An 18,204-nucleotide genomic window follows, 5' to 3' on the forward strand; every position below is an offset into this window, starting at 1 on the left:
TCAAAAATTTCATCACTTTCCCATGACATTTTACCGATAAGGCAGGTTATACAGAAAAAGGAAATCTAAGGCTAAAAAGTGAGAATAAACATTGATTATTGAAAATTAACACTACAGACATCTGGATTGACGTGCTCGATACCTAATCAAGGATTTTTCTAAGCACTTTTTTTATGTATACCGGCCAAAATACTTAATCTAAGATGAGTTTTTGAAACTCAATCCAAAATAGAAAAGCTATTTTCTGGCAAAATTGAACTTGTTGGTTGTTTAGTTGTTAACAAGCAAAAATAACTAATATCATCTACATGTTCAAGATTTTTTCGGGAGCTACGCCCTCTGAACACCCACTAGACCCTCAGCTACATCAATGTACAGCTTCGCAGAGCATACAAATTCTCTTTCAGACATAATTAGAAACTCAATCTACATTTACAAAAACGGCCGCAACTCAAATTGCTTAGAGAAATCCTTGCCTAAGGATTTACTTGTTCAATAAAGAGAAAAATCGAGTATAAACTTTTGATATTAACAAAGCATATACTTAAGATTATTATGAAAGGATCGAACTGCTCAATACTTAGGTATCCTACAGGATTGACTTGTTCAATTAAGAGAAAAATCAAACCTTTTGACCACCCAACAGCCCTGCACCAACATCGCATACTGCTCTAAGGCTTTCAAAACAATTTTATCATCCAAACCGCCACCCAATAAAACACAAAGCTGTGTGAACTGCAATACCTTTGCTACGAAAAATGAAATTGAAGATTTATTAGAATTTCAGAAATATTACCCTAAAATACACACATATCAACCCTAAGGCAATAATGGAGATTATGTTCGAAATTGCCGTGTTCAAGTAACGACAAAAATGTGTACAGTGAGACTCTCGCTTATTCGAACTTCTATTATTCGAATCTTACTATAATTCAAACTAATTCGCAGCCCCCGTCAGGGAGGAATCCTCTTAAATACTTCCTATAATTAGAAACTGTCTGTAATTCGACCAAACGAGATTTCGCGTTCGAGTTCAAATAAACGAGAGTCGAATGTATCTGCAAACTCATCAGTCAATGAATTCGAACATTTTGACGTGATTTAATCAAAGAAAATATTTAACAATGCTCTTTCATGTACCATGTAGTTCGTTCCGCTGATTCTTGTGAAAATTTATATCGATGGGAGCACCGCTGATGCGAACAAACGAACAGAAGAGCGAAAGTTTTCATTCTGCTTACCAGTGACTAACAAAGCTTTCACTTGTTCAGAGAATCCCATCGTTTTCAGTTTTAACAATGATAACACTCCTTGCGGCATATCAGCTGGCAAGCTAAAGAAGAATAGAATCTAAATGATTTACATGAGAGCATTCTCATTTGAGAATCAAATTTCAATCGACTAGCTTATGCAGGGGAGGGGGTAGACTAAAAATCTTAGACGACAAGATGGCTTTAGTTATTCCAAAAACGATAGAAGTATCATGTATACTAAATATTAAAATAGTTGTTACGGTAGAGAAACTTTTGGAGAAATTTGGCACTAAAAACGGTATTATTTGTCACTTTTGGATTTTTTTCAATTCTAATTTTTCTCGCATGCAATTTCTTTCTGCATAGAAATACGGCCGATTTTAGCCCAATTCGAAAGCTTAATCAAACTATTATAAGGTAATTAAAGTATGAATGGCGTAGACGTTTGTTCTAACGTTTGGTCTAACCTTGAATCTTGCTCTTCAGGCGGTGCTAATACCTTCAAGTAATCTCTGAAAATGAAAAATATGTGAAAGTGTTACTCTAAAGGGTGCGTGGTAAGCACACTTGGCTTCTGATCAGGGGATAATTTGACCTAGACAAGATAAGCTCCCACCCGAAGATATAAAGCCAAAGACTAGAGGCGAATCTCACATGTAGGAGAAAAGTCTGGTTGGATTCACATTCCCAGGTTTTACTTATACAGTAATGTTGGTGAAGCAATAAATAAAAAGTGTTCAGGGAGTTTTCTTCTTAGCAACAAAAATAATATCAATCTTAACAAATACCTGCCAAGGTCTGTACTAGAACCCTATTCAAAATTCAAACCATTATGATGGACTTGGCTTATAAAGTCAACACGAGATTAGCGCAAAGGCCATTTAACTGAAAACCGTAGTCTCATGAATGGGAGGTTGAAATGGATTATTCGAAGGTGTTAAATCAATTTTAAGAACGCTTTAAGTGCTGGATTGGGTCCATTTTTGGTTCCTTACAACACCTTGAACTATCAAGGGCGGATATGATCACCTTGGTAATGGTTTCAAAACGAGGCAGTCGTTTCACCAAAAATAATTAATTATGAAAATACCTATTATCCAATCAGAGAGTTCAAAACAGAGAGCTAATTCAAGACCTGTGCGTGTCATTGTGCTATCCCGTGTTGGCAATATATAAAAATCCTATTGAACTACTTCCTTGTAAACCGAGATTAGCTATCGATTAGATTCTATTAAGCTTAAAACAAAAGAAAAATATGTACCTTGAAGTAAGAGTGAATTCAGGTGCTTCAAAATCGTTTTGATGGCAATACAGTAGCTTCCTTTCCAATTTGCTGCGAAAATCCTAGAATATTCATTGAATTGGAAATTTTAGAGCACCACCCTGAACAACATTAGATATTTGGAAGATCCATAAAAAACTAATGAAAACTATCTTATATAACCACCATAAAATTTGAATCTACCTAAATGCCTAAAACAAAACAATAATGGCCTCGAAGCCACTCAAAAAAGGTTTCAGGAAAAGGCAGATAACGTCAAACTATTTACGAAAGAAATAATGTCACACTATTTACGAAAGAAAGAAGTCAAAGTTACGTCAGGTTGATGAAATTCCATCTTAACCCATTCTTCATCCACATTTTGTGCTTTTTGGTTAGCTTGTTTCGAGGAGTTTTTCGAGTTTCGTGCAAACCGAAGCTAATAAAGAAGAAAAATTATGTAAATCACTGGTGATGGCATAAAACAAAAAGCTTTTACTTCAACTTTAATCAAATTGTTTTTTTTGTTTAGGTTACACAGTTTTTTCTTGTGAGAATTCTTATACGAATCACAAGGCTCCTTTTGCAAATTTTATGAATTTCTCAAGAATAATGCTGAGCTTCTAAAAATTTGCTCTATTTTTTTTTTAATTTACGTAATTTCTACCATCGATCCCTTTTTTTGTTTTTAAACGAAACGATAACATAACATGGGTGATATGCTATAAAAAAATAAGTTTTTTGCGGTGAAACGGCGGTGACTTCTCACTTATTCTCGCTTATTCGAACTTCTATTATTTGAATCTTTCTATAATTGGAACTTATTCTCAGTTCCCGTCACGGAGAAACCCACTTAAAATACTCTCTATAATTCGAACAAATAAGATTCCCCGTCCAAGCTCGAACAAGCAACAGACAACTGTAGTTGTTTTACTGTCAAGCTCAACGTGCTTTCCTATTCATTTCATCCCCAAGTTAAGCTGGGAGCAAACCGTCAAACATGGCTCTTCAAACATTTGAGGTTTTTATGTTTGATAGTTTGCGCGGACTTTTCAAACATTTTTTTAGCAATGTGACTTCTTCTTTTATAACGTCAGTTTTGGTTTGGAATCCGGAAAACGTCAATAGAACGACTTCATTTGTTTGAAGAAATTGTGAACTTGCTCAAACATTGTTTCAAACATTTTTGGAGATTTTTTTGTTGAAATGATACGAATTTTGAACCCGCAAACCGTCCCACATCGATTTCAAACATGAAACGTCACGATGTTTGAAGAACAATGTTTGACGGTTTATTCCCAGCTTTATGATCTTCTTATTAAAATATCATTTTACTTGGACAAGTTTTGCTTCTGGTTCTTCTTCATCTTGACTTTCCTCTATGGAAAGAATAAAAAAAGAAAACGTAGTTAAATGAATATGAGTTGATAACTTACCAAATTGATAATGCATAATAGAAGAGGTTTATAGCCTTAAAGCCGGTCTCCACGTGCGCAAGCTGCACGATCGCACTTTTTGACTTCAAAGATTACTCCATAAAAATGTAGCGCGCGCTCGAAAAAAAAATTGAACGCATTTCAACTTTTTTCAACCGTTACGTCAGATCGCACTAATGGAGCTGCTTCATTTTTCTTTTGACCAAGAGCGTGGGAGGTTTGCTCGAAAATGTGCGATTGAAGAGCGCGCAAGTGGAGATCGGCCTTTGTGAAATCGAGTAGTAACCATTTTGGAGAAAATTGAATTATTACACCATAGTCCGGTCTGGAAGCCTTTTGTTTCTTTCTATTGTTTCTTACTAGAATTTACGTTTTAGAAATTAGTTTGTTTTGCTCGCTTTTTAATCATGGGATTAAACCAATCCCGCAATCCAAGAGAAATACTTGGTAACGTGTTCAAAAACGGAGCAAATCGATTTTTATCTTTTGATATTTTAACAAAGGAAAAAGCTGACAAAAAGTTAAATTTATCCAGATTCAGAGTTTTTTATATAGACTACAGTATGGCTAAACATTTGTTTAAGGGAACAAACAATGAAGACGGTGAGAGTGGCGAGACTCAACCGAATTACCACGAGAATAATAGGTCGTGATTCATTGATTTTTATTGTTTTTTTACCCCCAGATTTTCACTCATTTTTGTAGAGCAAAGGGTAGAGCGAAGGTTTAAACGTCACTTAGTTCAAATTAACCTAAAAAGTACCCAACAACCACTTTTTTAAGGTTATTGAAGGAATTTTCATAGCCCAGTTTGTAGATTTCAAAAAGAAAAGTACTTATTTCACGAAATTAAATATTTCACAATGAAGTAAGTCAGAATCGTGAAATTTGGTGAAATTAATTTGAAATGAAACAAAATTTTGTCCCTTAAAGTAGCCTCTCAATTAAAGTTACAAACACATACCATGATCAGCTTTTAAGGCAGCTGCAGCTTTCTTTTGATTTTCTTCCGCTTTGTCGAAATAATTGAAACTTGGTCGCAGCTGAAGAATCCCTTTGACTGGTGTAATATGCAAAGCACCTGAAGTCAAGAAGACGTGGTTGGTCAGGATTAATTGATAAGATTTCAAGGTTAGCAAGCTAAAAGCTGAATGGACCTATCTGAAGGTTACTCTCGGGTACCTAATTAGCCCCCCCCCCCCCGCTTATTGATTTTTGGGAAATTTTTTTTGAAAGTTCCCTCTTTTGCCCTAATTCTGCTGTATTAGCCTCCTTTTCGAAAATTTTACACCGCCCCAGTTTTCAAATACCCCCTGCTTATTAAGTTTTGAGATTCTTTCCAAACCCCCCAGCTACCCGAGAGTAATGTAATAAGAAAATAAAAAATGGCAACAATAGTACAAAAATGCAGACTAAAGAGTCAGAAAAAATACCAAGCCAATCGCCAGAAATGTTCATTTTGCCTATAAAAATGACGAAATGGAATTTACCCAAATAAGAGAATCCAATTTTTACAGCCGAAAATTTTTTCCAGAAAAAACAGTTTCAGCCACTTTTTAGAAAACCTTTTCTTCTGTCTTTAAGCAAAAAAATTGAAAAAAGTAGTGAAGCTATTTCACAGAAAGTCCAAAAAATCCCATTTTTAGGCATATTCTGGCCCAAATTTGCCCAAAATATTTTTAGAAATACTAGCTCAAAGCCAATCAAAACCCTTTCGCAATAAGTATACTAAATAGGCCTGTTAAACGTATATTGACACCAATTTATACCTCTTCACTTGTGTAAAAAGTATATTCTTAAAGAGAGAGAATACCTTGCCCCTAACTTTGCACGTAAGATTTATTCTAAATAACATTCTCTTATGGTTGTTTAAATAGTTTAAAGCTTTGGCCTCTCTATACTCATCGATTTTAATCCACAAGCTTTTTCACATTGGATTGACTTGGATGTGGAGCAAGATTAAGGTCAAAAATGAACAGAAAAACATTTTTTTGCTTATATCAGCATAATATAACAATAGCAAGACACTGTCCTGATATGAAATATGTGTCTGATATGAAACGGAAACACTTTATACTCTTATATTCTGGTAAGTTTCATCGTATTTGTACAGTTTGGGACGTTTTTTTTGTTCTAGACATTTCTCATTCTGATTCGTACTGATCTAGGTTTAAAATTTTGCTGGCAGCAAAATAAATCAGATTATGATTGTGAATGCTTTTAGAACTTCAGAATTAAACGATGGCATAGACTGGGTGACAAACCTTTAGCATAGACTGCAGCTGCATATTTGGCACTGTTTTGTGTGGCTCTTGTAGAAGTCAACATATGTCTGTCCATTACAGTGCTAAAGCGAAAGAGAAAAAGTTGAAAGCATAGCTGTCCTGTGAGAACAATCGAAAGGCAAGCAGGCTTAAAATTCAATTCCCACTTCATTTGTTAGATCTTTAAGAGAATATTGGGAAATGTTTTAGTTAATTCCAACCGTAATGTTGACTTGGTATTATTGATATGTGATATTTCAATATCAAAAAAATTCGAGCTGAAAGCCTTCTTTACAGAAAAAAGTTCTATGAATTCCAAAAAATCAGGTTTATAACCTACAGTATAATGGCACAGAATTGACGTTGTACTTTATTTCATGTGTTCAAATCCGAGGGTTTGACGTCACTTAATGACGTCAAAGAGAGAAGCTTTTCAAGATTTTGGTGTATTGTATCACTTTACAATCTTTCATAGGGATAAGTTAGGCATTTGTTGAAATCTTGAATTCTTGTTGATGTCAAAATTAGTTTATTTGAGCTATTTTAAAAACTTTTAAAACATCTTTTTCAGCTACATCATAGGAAATTTCTAAAGGCATTTAAAAAAAAATTTTGTTTTTTTTTGTATCCCTCTTTTCCGATGATATATAAATGGGTTGTAATTATTTTTCTTCACACTAGCTTGGCTTGATAAAACAGAATTGTAACAATTTATTTCTTTTTAATTTTGTGCCTACAGGGGTTTGAGGAGAGGCAGAGAAAGTGCTACTTCATTTTGCTTAAAAATGTGTAAACAATAATGTCACTAAATGAAGATATTCAAAACAAAAATTCAAATTTCTGATCAAACCTTTGAAAGAAAGCATTTTGATTATTTCCATCAACACCTCGATCAACTGCATGAGCGATTTGTTCTCCTCTTGGAAAACAATAAGTTGATGCTCCGATATCCATGCCCAGTTCAAGCTCAACCTACACAATGAGTACGAAGAAGTCGATACTTTTTTGAATGAAACATGGGCCAAATTTTCTGCAGAGAAAGCATATACACATTGTTTTCTTTAAGAAACGCACTTTTGAGAAAATGAGGCTCAGAATGCTTAAAAACTAAGAAACATCTAAGAAACATGCCGAGGCTGAGAATGAGAAAATAACATTTTTTTAATTCGTTTTTTTAAGGAACTTTCCAATCATAGCAAAGTTCCAAAAAAATACTTACATAACAGTTAGAAACACTTGAGATAGTCGGAAAATAAATATAGAAGATAGGAAAGTAAAGTAGATTTTAGTCTATTAGACTATTGTATTATCGACTTGCGGCAATGAGATTTTTATACTTAAATTAACAAACCTTCTGTTGTTTGGGTTTCATACGTGTAGCAAGATGTGGTGTATGGTCATAAGAAAAACTTGATGGCCTTACTGGGTACTGAAATACAACAAGAAAATATAGATATTTTACTTATCATAAATACAGATAAATCTTGAACTCGAACAGGGAATCTTATTTGTTTGAATTACAGAGAGTTCGAATCATAAAAAGTATTCTAAAAGGGTACTTCTCCTTGACAGGGACAAAAAACAAGTTTGAATTATAGAAAAATTCAAATAATAGAAGTTTAAATAAGCGCGAGTTTACTTATTTACCTGGAATAAAAACAACTTTTCTGCTAGTGCTTTTGCAAGACAAATATCAATCTAAAAATAAAAGAATACAATAATCCAGGTAAAAGTCATCAAACAAGCAATGGACCTACCTGAGATAGATAGTCAGAAACATGTTGCCAAAAATTTTTTTTTTTCAAAATTGGACCCTATCAGATCTTAAACAATATATACCATTTTACATCAGAGTTTCGTCCATTTTCTTTCATTTCCCTAGGAGTTTTGGTCAAAATCCGGATTTTAAATATTTTGCAGGACTAATTTTCTCAAAAATGGTCAAATTTCACAAAATCGCAAAAAATTAATCCATGCAAAATATAATCCAGTCATGGTGACCAGAAGGTGTCAATCGAACAACTTCAAACAAAAATCGCAATCGAACCAATCGAACGTAATTGAATGCGATCAAATAATTGCAATTCGATTGTCAAACATAATCGAATCTCAATTGGTCGACTCCTGGGTAATATTCGATTGTGTTTGATTGCGTTTGAGTAAGGTTAGATTGGTTTGATTGATAGTTGACTATGTTCCATTGGTTTGATTGATTGTCAATTACATTCGATTAATCTTGGATTTCGTTCAATTACGATTATGTTCAATGAGTTTGATTGCGATTAAATTAAATTGAATCACTCCGTTAAGAGGCGACCAATCGCTTAAGTACCATACCAAAGCAAATACAATCTAATATAATTGAATCAATCGAACGTAATCGAGCATAATCGAATATAATCGAACGTAATGTAAGCAATCTAGCAGCAAATTCTGGGAAATATTTGATTGCGATTCGATTGTGTTCGACAATCGAATTGCAATTATTCGATTGTGTTCAATTGCATTCAATTGATTCGGCATTTGATTCGTTCGATTGATATTGTCTGGTGGTAACTAATGTAAAAAAAGATATCCTGACTGTACAGTCAACTTTCAGTATTAGGAGAGCCTTCCATACTCAGACATCAAAAAACATCAAAATGAACATTTACAGTAGGGGGTAGAGGTGCAATTTGTTGACGTTATCTCGTATGAATGACCTGGCTGGTCATTAAATCAAAGGTAAAATCAAAACAAAAATAGTAGAGTAGATAGAGCTGCAAGCGGAGCTGCGTAGTTCATTTTGTTTTGAAATTTGATGGCTGAGTAAGTTTCTCTCCACTGCTGAAAGTTACTCTAGGGTACGTAATAGCCGGGGGGGGGAGGGTTATTAATTTTTTGAAAATTTTCCGCCCAGGACATTCTTATTCCAACCCCCTGCTTATTGATTTTTGGGAAAATATTTTTGAAAGCCTGGCTATTTTAGGTATATACCCGAGAGTATCTGACATCAGGGTACTTCGCTATGTTTGTTTTTTATCACTTCAGCTGTTTTGAAAACCATAACAAACAGCCCAATGTTTATGCCTTGGGTTCTCTTTGTTTGACGGCCAGCGTGGCCCACAGATTTGTTCTGTTGCTTTATATTAGGAGGAGGAGGAGGAGGTGAACCTTCCCTTAGCACAGGGAATAGACCCTAACTTAACTTAGGGTTCACAGCGCTATGACAAATAAAAAAGTATAGTAAAAACGAAAACATTAAGGTGGCACATGGGGAAAGAGGGGTTTTTTGCCACAAAACTGTTTATTTTCAAAGTGCTCTTCCACAAACTTGCATACTCTCAAAATAAGAGGAAAAAAAGCAATTTTTTGAAATTTTTCTGATGACGTCACTAATTATGCGCATACTTATGCTAAGATCATATGGTATCTGTCAGCAAGGATATCTCTGGATAGAATTTTTCAATCTATGTAAAACTTTTGAATTTTGTTGCTAATAGGTAGATGAATGTTCTGTATGAATTACTTTTTGAAATTTTTGTCTCACTTGCTCCAGGTATGCAATCAAACTCGAATTTTCCAGGAAGGAATATATCAATGAATACATATTAGATTCTAACAGTGAAAATAGTAACGATTTCGAAAAACTGATTCATACAGAACATGCTGAATACGTTGAAGAATGTTGAAAATTTCAAGTCAAAAGCTTGAATTATGCGGCCGCTATCTTTGCTAAGGTCTCTAAAATTGAATTGGAGTAAATGACGTTTAAAGTTTTTTGTTTCCAGTTTGTCTGAAGAAAGGGCAAAATTTGCCTAAACTAATTTGCTTTTTGTGCCTGATTCCAAAAGTCCAACATACCATCAGTCATGAAAAGTTGTTACTTTGATCACAAACGGCGAGCACTAGCGGCGAGCCTTGTGAATTTTCCTTTAATATCTGCACGGCAAATAACTGCTTGTGGTTGGCAGGGAAATTCCCCAATGACCATAAAAATTCCCCAAAAGCAAGTCCTACTTTCAGGAAGTCTTTTCAGCTCAACTTTGAAATTGAGGTTTTTCCCCATGTGCCACCTTAAGTGCAAAATAATATAGCCTATTTAAAATTATAAATAATTTTTCTCCATTCAACACGATCAAGAGCTTTCCCATACCATTCACATTTCAAAACAGCGACTTTCTTTAAACTTTTGTAAATACCACGATCATAGGTAAAATCAGGCGCTCTGCGAGGGCGCTTTTCATTAACCCAACACGTTAACATATTTTATGAGGAAGACGGTCAGAAGACATTCGAGCAACATGTCCTAGCCAGTTCGATTTAAGACATCTGTAGTGGATATCCTATGGATTCTCGTATGTTTCAAATTTAAACGACACATGGTACGAACACATCTCGCATGAAATCCACATACCTTTCGAAAAATAGCTTCGGTCAAACACCAATGCTCAGCTCCATACAATAAGATTGCCAGTATAAGAGATTCATAGACTGACTTTTTGACACCAGATGAAATACTTGTTGAGGTAAATATACAATTTTTCAAGGCACCAAATGCATTACTAGCAGCCTTGATTCTCGATTCAACATCTAACATATCTCTACAATCGGTAGTGAGCATAGAGCCCAAATAACAAAAACTTTTAACAATTGGTAAGAATGTTTCATCACTAATTCTAACATCGGTTAAGTTAGAATTATCGAACGATGCTGGTTCGGCGTAAACACAATTAGGAGCATCGACAAAATAAGATTTCTGATTTTGAACTCTTTTCCTGAGTACCAACACCAACGTGTACTTCAAGACCAAATTTCAAGAAGTGCCGAGTCAATAACGGTAAATATATTTCAACAGATTCTCTGGAGGTGAATAGGACTCCAGTGTCATCGGCGTACTCTGAATCAGGTAAAGCGAACTGTTCACAATTTTTAGTTGAAGGGTTTCAACCAGTTAGAGTGTCATCCATTTTGGTACTAAAGATGCAAACTTCCCTCGGGTGAGTGGTTCGCCACGTTATCATAACAGTAGTGAGGTTGAAGATAAAAAGAAGTGGCCCCAATATGTCACCCTGCTTAACACCGATGATACTATCGATTCTTTTGGTAATATCGTTAACAACAAACTTTACTTCAACATTGGCATGGAGAGCTTTCAAAAGCCGAATTAACTTTGCAGGTACACCAAAGATGTCCAAAACTTCCCAAAGTAGCTCGCGTGGCACTCGGTTGAAGCCCTTGAATTATATTATGGAAATAAAAAATTCCAAGATTATTGGTGAAAAAGTTTTGAAATTATCTCCGTTATTTTTTAAATATAAACTATGCGAGCCCAAAAATAAAGATAGCTGACAAAACATTGATGGAATATTTACAGCAAGCGATGGGAGAGGGGTTGAATATTTTGGAGATCAAGTTACAAGTTTGATTGCCAATGCCGACATTATTTGAAAGGGGGCAAGGGTTCAAATCAAAACGTTTATTTGACGTTAATTCTGTGGCAAGTCTGAGTTTGGAAGGCTCCCCTATTAGTTTATGCAAAGTAGCAAATGTGAAATTTACGACGCTGACGTACCGTCAACTGCTCTAACATGGGACTGTTTGATATCTGGCCTGTATTTTCACTTACTGTTAAATCTCTTTGACAATAAATTTGTTTTGATAACTCCACCAAGTTTATCAATCATACTTTCTGTCATAACCTGTTGCGATAACTTTCACTGATTGCGCCCCCTTTTTAACTTTTTTGTTTTCATTCAAAATGACCGGATGCCGATTTTGGAGAACTAGAGAGCGAGCCTGCCGCCTAACCACCTATCGCCCAATTGGATTAACAAATAACAAGTGTGTAACTTGCCGCGCAAGTGACGTCAAACCCTCCATCGTTTTGCAACTGATTTGGTCTTCTTCGTTCCAGCCATTCACGTGTGTTCCACTACAGATTTTTTTATATTTCGATTTAAAAGCCTACTTTGGTGTGAAAGAGAAATTGTGTATTCATTCATTAACTCAAATCAAATGACTTTGGAAGTTTCGTGAAATGGTGGCCGAATTGCCGTCCCATGTTTTGTCAGATAGTCCCAAGTTAGAGCAGTTGACAGTATGATGACGGCATTTTTACATAACTAGCTAAACAGCAATTTTTGATTTTGAATAATGTCAGTCAGGACCTTCTTTCACTTTATTGATATTACGCAAACTGCAGTGTGCGCTAAATTATTTTGGTTTCGCTTTCCATTTTAAGCAAAGGTCTTAGCAACAGGGCGCACGTACATAGCAACATGGCTGGGTTGAAAAATCTAAACATAGAATTCAAAAAAAATACTGATCATCGTAAAGAGCACTAAAAATACCCCCTTTCTATGTTTAGTTTGTTCTACCTTGGATTATAACTGAAAATATCTTCAAAACCTTTGTCCGCTATCAGCCCGCGCGGTAATCTTTGCCCGCTTCAATTCTTAGATAATGAATAAGAGAGGTGCGCTTAGCTAAGCCCTGCTGGCGGGCGATAAATTTATGTTTACTTATCTTGTATATTAATAGTTTCTATATACCCCCTACATTTAGGGGGGTCTTGGGTTTTGATGAACCAAAAGCAAGGGGGTGTTAAAAGTATGACTTTCCTAAGGGGAGTTCTTCCGCAAATTATGACTCTTGTACAATCGTTTCATTTATACTGATTTTCTAAGGGTGGGGTGTGAAATTAGGTTAGCACTCTTACCTAACGGGGGGGGGGGGTCTTGAGCCCTCTAGAAACTATGATATTTTAGTGGTATTTATCCAATGAAAAGGATGTTGACAAAATATGCACAGCGCTGACAAAATATACACAGCATTGATTATGACATCATTAAATATAAACATCTTGAAATTGTGCTTTTAATTGGCTGAATTTTTTTTTTGCTTCGGAAAAACTTTTTCAAACTTTCAGCGATGATTGTCCAAACTGTTACGATGAAAATTATCCAGCACATTTTTTATCTTCTTACCTTCTTCATTTTTAATGAAGCACTCAAAGTTTACTGAAGGTAAGGACATAAGATATTCTTATAATTAATGAAACACGCTTAGTCGTGAGCTGCGGTGGAGTGCATGACGTAACTTGCGCGGCAACTAACTCGCCTTCTGTTGGAAGATCATATTGGGCGTTTTGGCGTTACCACCCTCGAAGAAACGGGTGCCTTTGTCTTTCCACAACTCTTTCCACCATTTTAGATAGCCTGAACAATAGATCCAAAAGTGTGCCATTATCTTGGAAGATAATTTGTTTTGGTCTCCGGCTTTGGGATGTAGCAATGTTTTTGGTTGTTTTCGATGGAAAATAGTAAGAAACTTAAGTTTACAAGTGTCATTTAGTTTTTGCTGGCTTATAGAATGGCAGGATCCTGGATGGTTTCCCTAACTGCCGGACAAATACACCGGACAGTCCGGTGCATCGGCACGGTCCTATGTTAAAGTGACCCTCCAGCCTTTTTTAAAGTTTCTCTCATATCACTTCTAACATACAAATAGAGAAAGAAAAATCAATAGTCGCCATCTTGTTTTAAAACGTAATTTTTAACCGGATGCCGAAAGTAATAGGTTGTGACGTAGATTGTTGTCACATAAAAAGTTGAAAAGTTTATTTTACAGTGAATTCCAGTGAATTGGACTGAGATTACCAATAACGTTTTAATTTTTATTTGATGTTTTTTTTTCTCCCTTCAAAAAATGAAAAACCTTGTTTCTGAAGCTTTCATATAACTTTATCATTTCATTTTCATGGGTGTTTTGCGATAAAAATCACGGGAAATACGAGAACGGTTGCAATATATTTTGCCTTTGAATATAGTTACAGAATGATAAGAGAAGCTGGCAGATTGGGCGCCAATGATAGTAAATCCTTTTTATTGGGCGGTACGAAATTGCAACGAAAACGAAGAAGAGCTGACAGAGCGGTTTAACAGCGTGATTGTTCACATTGTTGACATAAACAAATTTCCAGGAAACCCCTACACAAGTTAACCACCCCATGACAAATCACATCAGTATGATTGGCTAAAGGCAGGATCTAAACCACACGAAGCCTTGACGAAGATTATCTTTAACGCGGAATTCCGAAAAGGTCTTCGCAAGCTCAATTTAAACGTCTATACAACACACTTGGAGGTTCTCCGTGCACTGAAGATAAGGTACCTGCCCAAATCTATCTTTTACGAGCAGGATAAAATGGAATGTGGTATGATGAAAGATAATCAATAGATTTCATTTTGTTTTTTTCATTTCATGAATATTTGTCTAATATTATTCAGCTTTTTTATTCATCGAGTTCTTCTTCCTCTTTGACTAGTCTCCATGATGACATACGGCTCTCTGTGGTAGCTTCCCCTGCCTTGAATCCTACGTATACACTACAGGAGCGGGAAATCTCTAACTTAGTTCTTAGCACACAAGCTGGTAATCTTCTACGGACATTCTTTTTCCCTTTGCTATGAGCCCACCAAGTGAAATGTTTATACGCGGCATATCAATAATTTCTGGTAGTAGCTTTGTCACGTGGAGGCAAGTAATCACTGAATAAATCATGTAAGCTAACCAAACCCATGTACAGATAAGATTTATCAAAAATAAATTTAGTGAAATCAGAATGTTGAGTTGCGCATTTATTTCTCTCCATAGCTTCTTAATTATCTTGTGGCAGCAAATTCATCCTCCTCCAAGAAACCATAGGCCGTCATAACACTACATCTATCACATTTACACCAATCATTTCTTTCAGATCCCCAATTATTTCTGACTGATCTTGTTGATTTGTTCTATTTTCTGGTGTAGTCAATGATGTACTAGTGGTAGTCGTTTTCTCCCTGCTTCGCGTTGGCTGGAACTGCAAACCCATTATTTTCCTACCTTCCACTTTCCTAGGATAATATTTTTGACAAGGAAAAGTTTTAACCGTTCACAGAAGGGAGAAGAATTGAAAGAAAGATAACTTATCACTAGACAAAAAAAGAGAAAAACTTGAAAAATCTGAAGCTTTCTCTCTGTTAAACAAATTATAAAAGAAGAGAGGGCAACAAGTGACGTCACATACGCACCATTTCGATTCAGCTGTTTGGAAGGGAAGGTTGAAGAGATAATCTTTTTATGAAGCTTCGACTGTTTTAAAATTTCATTTATGGCTCTGTATAAGAGATTTTTACGTTTTATGAAATAGATTTTCCTTCTCATATTCATAAAACGAAAATTCAAAGCCAAACTTGAAAAATGACCGGAGGATCCCTTTAAAAAAGGGTTGGCAAACGATATCATCCACCAGGATGCATCCTCTCTTATTTTCCCCCTATTTTCTACTTTCCTATCTTCTATCCTCATGTTCTGACTTTCTCTACGTGTTTCTAACTATTTTCTAAGTATTTTTCTGAAATTTGCCCGTACCGGTGAAATAGGTCTCCGACCTCGGCTCGAACCACCAAATACAAGCAACCTTAGTTTACAAACCCAATGCCTAACCGCTTGCGCCAACGAGACACGGCAGAAAGCTGTCATTCACAAATACTTATAGCGTGTAATTTACAGACCTTTATTAAGAAAGCTCCCAACCCTACCGATGCCCCTACAAGGATCCCTACGGGATCCTAAGTTAGGTCACAGGGTACGGATGCCCCTAAGAAGGCCTTCGGCCTTTTATATATTGTGACTCTCGAGCTCCAACCCTAACCCTAACTGATAATAACCGAACCCCCGTCTAGGTCCGCAGATTGAAAAATTTCACTTGCATCCTGGTGGATGATATCGTCTGCCAACCTTAAAAAAGACCAAGCCAAGGAGGTCCTGACTGAATGTCTTGCTTTCCATCATTGCTTTAATGAATTTTTGATGCGTTGTACTATCTTACTCAAAATTTATCATAGAAAATAATCCCGTAAAAAACTTTGGCCCTGAATTAGGAAAACATTTTATCTGCTGCTGAAGACACTATTCAAAAATCATCTATTTTGATGAGTCGAGATTTCAACAAATAAAAACATTTTTTGCTACTTTTACAGCAAGATTTTCAGATTGGACTGTTTGAGCAATATGTCTTTAAAATAAGATATACCTCATGGACAACTGGGTCATCTTCTTCAAAGGTTGAGTTTGCCATGGTTGTGACCACACTTTTCCAAACTTTTTGAACCAGGTATACAGTATACTTTTTGAACCTTTTTGACTAGCTGACCGTAGCCAGTAAGCTGACCGACGCTGACGAAACCACTTTCGATTTTAAACTAAAAACTTCGCGTGGGAAAATCGGGGCACAAACTGAAAAACCAAAACGGAATAAAAAAAATCGGAATATTGAGAAGCCACCTCATATTATATCCTAATGGCGGATAGGGGCGGCTTCTCAATATTATTGGCATTATTATCATTGCGACCACAATGTCGAGGGTGACCTGATCCCCTTTTTTTGGAATCTTTGGTATGATACAGCTTGGTGTTGAACCCACAACCCGGGGGGGGGGGTACTTAGGCAAATGGAGGGTACGGTATGTGCCGCCCTTAAGGGTACCTTTTTTGGACTTTCAAAGTCCCGCTAAGGGTCGGAAAAATCAGAAAATCAAATTTCAGTCCCAGTAAGGGTCGGAAAAATAGGAAAATTTCAACTTTTTACCCCCTGAAAGATCAAAATTTGGTCCAAATTGGTCAAATTAGTCCCGCTAAGGGTCGAAAAATTCCCAAAATTTCCCTTTGTTTTCTCCTATTTAGTCCCGGTAAGGGTCCAAAGTTCGAAAGTCGGGCGGCACCCCCCCGTCAGCTCGCAACCCTAGTACCCCCCCCCCCCGGGACCCACAACTGGTTCTCACACCTGAGCCAGCTGGATGCTCTATCTAACATCCTTGGCTATACCCCCTACTCCGCGCCTTCGACCCGTTACCCCCTTAGACAACAATAATCACGAAATGCTTTTCGACTCTCCCTACAACAAAGGTCAAAATAGATATTTGAGAAGAAAGGAAAATTCCCACGAAATCTTTTAGCAGTCACAAGCGTTTTGGAGGTGCTCTAACTTAGGTTGGAAGAGTAGAGTTAACGCTACAATAAAGGTCATAATATTTTGATAATTTTGGTTATTTTAACGTTTTTAAAGATTTAAAGTTCCGGCGAGAAAGTCGATTTTGGGCTATCTCTTTAATTTAATCGAATATTTCAATTCGGAAGGGGTTGGCAGACTTACAGGCTATATTTTGAGCATTATTGGACTATTTTTGAACTTTTGAATCCTCAGATCCTAAGGTCTAAGTCTTAAGTCTCATGATAGAACTCAGAGGGAAAAATCTACCCTTCCAACCTACTTTAGAGCACTTACAAATCGCTTGTGGTTCAAAAACTTCCCGGTGTATTTCTCTTTTTTCTCAAATATTATGACCTTGATTGTAGACTTTTAAGACTTTCCAAAAATTCAGGAATGGTCCAATAAGGCTCAAAATATAGCCTGGAAGTCTATAAAGCCCTCCCAAATTGAAATATTCTATTATATTTAATAAATGGCCAAAAAGCGACTTTCTCGCCCGAATTTTAAATTTCTAAAAATGTGGAACTAACCGAAATTCTCAATATATTTTGACCCGGATTGTAAGAGAGTCCGACGCGAGAAGTGAATAGCAAATTTATGACATTATTTTATAAACTGTATGTTCCAGCCCAGTAGATGATAAGCATGCTCGCATTCGAGACCAATCCGTCCCTACAATATTGTAAAAAAGCTGAAATACCGAAAGATCAATAACATTTTCACTAGAGCAAGACTCCTGTGTGATTATTTTCGTTACTACTTTCTTCTTGTATTGATCCTAATGAGAGTAAAACGCTTAGAAATATAGTTCAAAAAATAGAAAAGATTGCCAAAATTATCACACAACGCAGTGTAAGTTTTTCATTGACTCCTTCTTCGTTATGTCAAGGACTGAATATTTCAATGAATAGATAGAATATATCGTGATTCTTTCTTCGTTAAAAAAATAATATATTTATTCAATTTATAATCCATA

At 36.0% G+C, this 18,204-nt stretch overlaps 1 protein-coding gene across 1 annotated transcript in view; it reads right to left on the reverse strand.

Annotated features, from left to right (window-relative positions):
- The window catches only part of LOC136807923 (DNA-directed RNA polymerase III subunit RPC5-like), a 28,696-nt gene extending 12,330 nt beyond the window's left edge, over nt 1–16,366 (reverse strand). The window contains exons 1-12 of the mRNA XM_067064547.1: nt 16,272–16,366; nt 7,862–7,912; nt 7,566–7,643; nt 7,065–7,186; nt 6,215–6,297; nt 4,915–5,031; nt 3,850–3,893; nt 2,852–2,953; nt 2,515–2,597; nt 1,721–1,765; nt 1,242–1,333; nt 629–749 (exon numbers count right to left, since the gene is read on the reverse strand). Of these exons, the coding sequence (XP_066920648.1) occupies nt 629–749; nt 1,242–1,333; nt 1,721–1,765; nt 2,515–2,597; nt 2,852–2,953; nt 3,850–3,893; nt 4,915–5,031; nt 6,215–6,297; nt 7,065–7,186; nt 7,566–7,643; nt 7,862–7,912; nt 16,272–16,316 (983 nt within the window). The 5' untranslated portion in view covers nt 16,317–16,366. The remainder of the gene's footprint in view (nt 1–628; nt 750–1,241; nt 1,334–1,720; nt 1,766–2,514; nt 2,598–2,851; nt 2,954–3,849; nt 3,894–4,914; nt 5,032–6,214; nt 6,298–7,064; nt 7,187–7,565; nt 7,644–7,861; nt 7,913–16,271) is intronic.
- Nucleotides 16,367–18,204: the final 1,838 nt, after the last annotated feature.

The sequence above is a fragment of the Clytia hemisphaerica genome, unplaced genomic scaffold, assembly GCF_902728285.1.
Source record: "Clytia hemisphaerica strain Z4C2 unplaced genomic scaffold, Clytia hemisphaerica genome assembly, whole genome shotgun sequence".
Lineage (NCBI taxonomy): Eukaryota > Metazoa > Cnidaria > Hydrozoa > Leptothecata > Clytiidae > Clytia > Clytia hemisphaerica.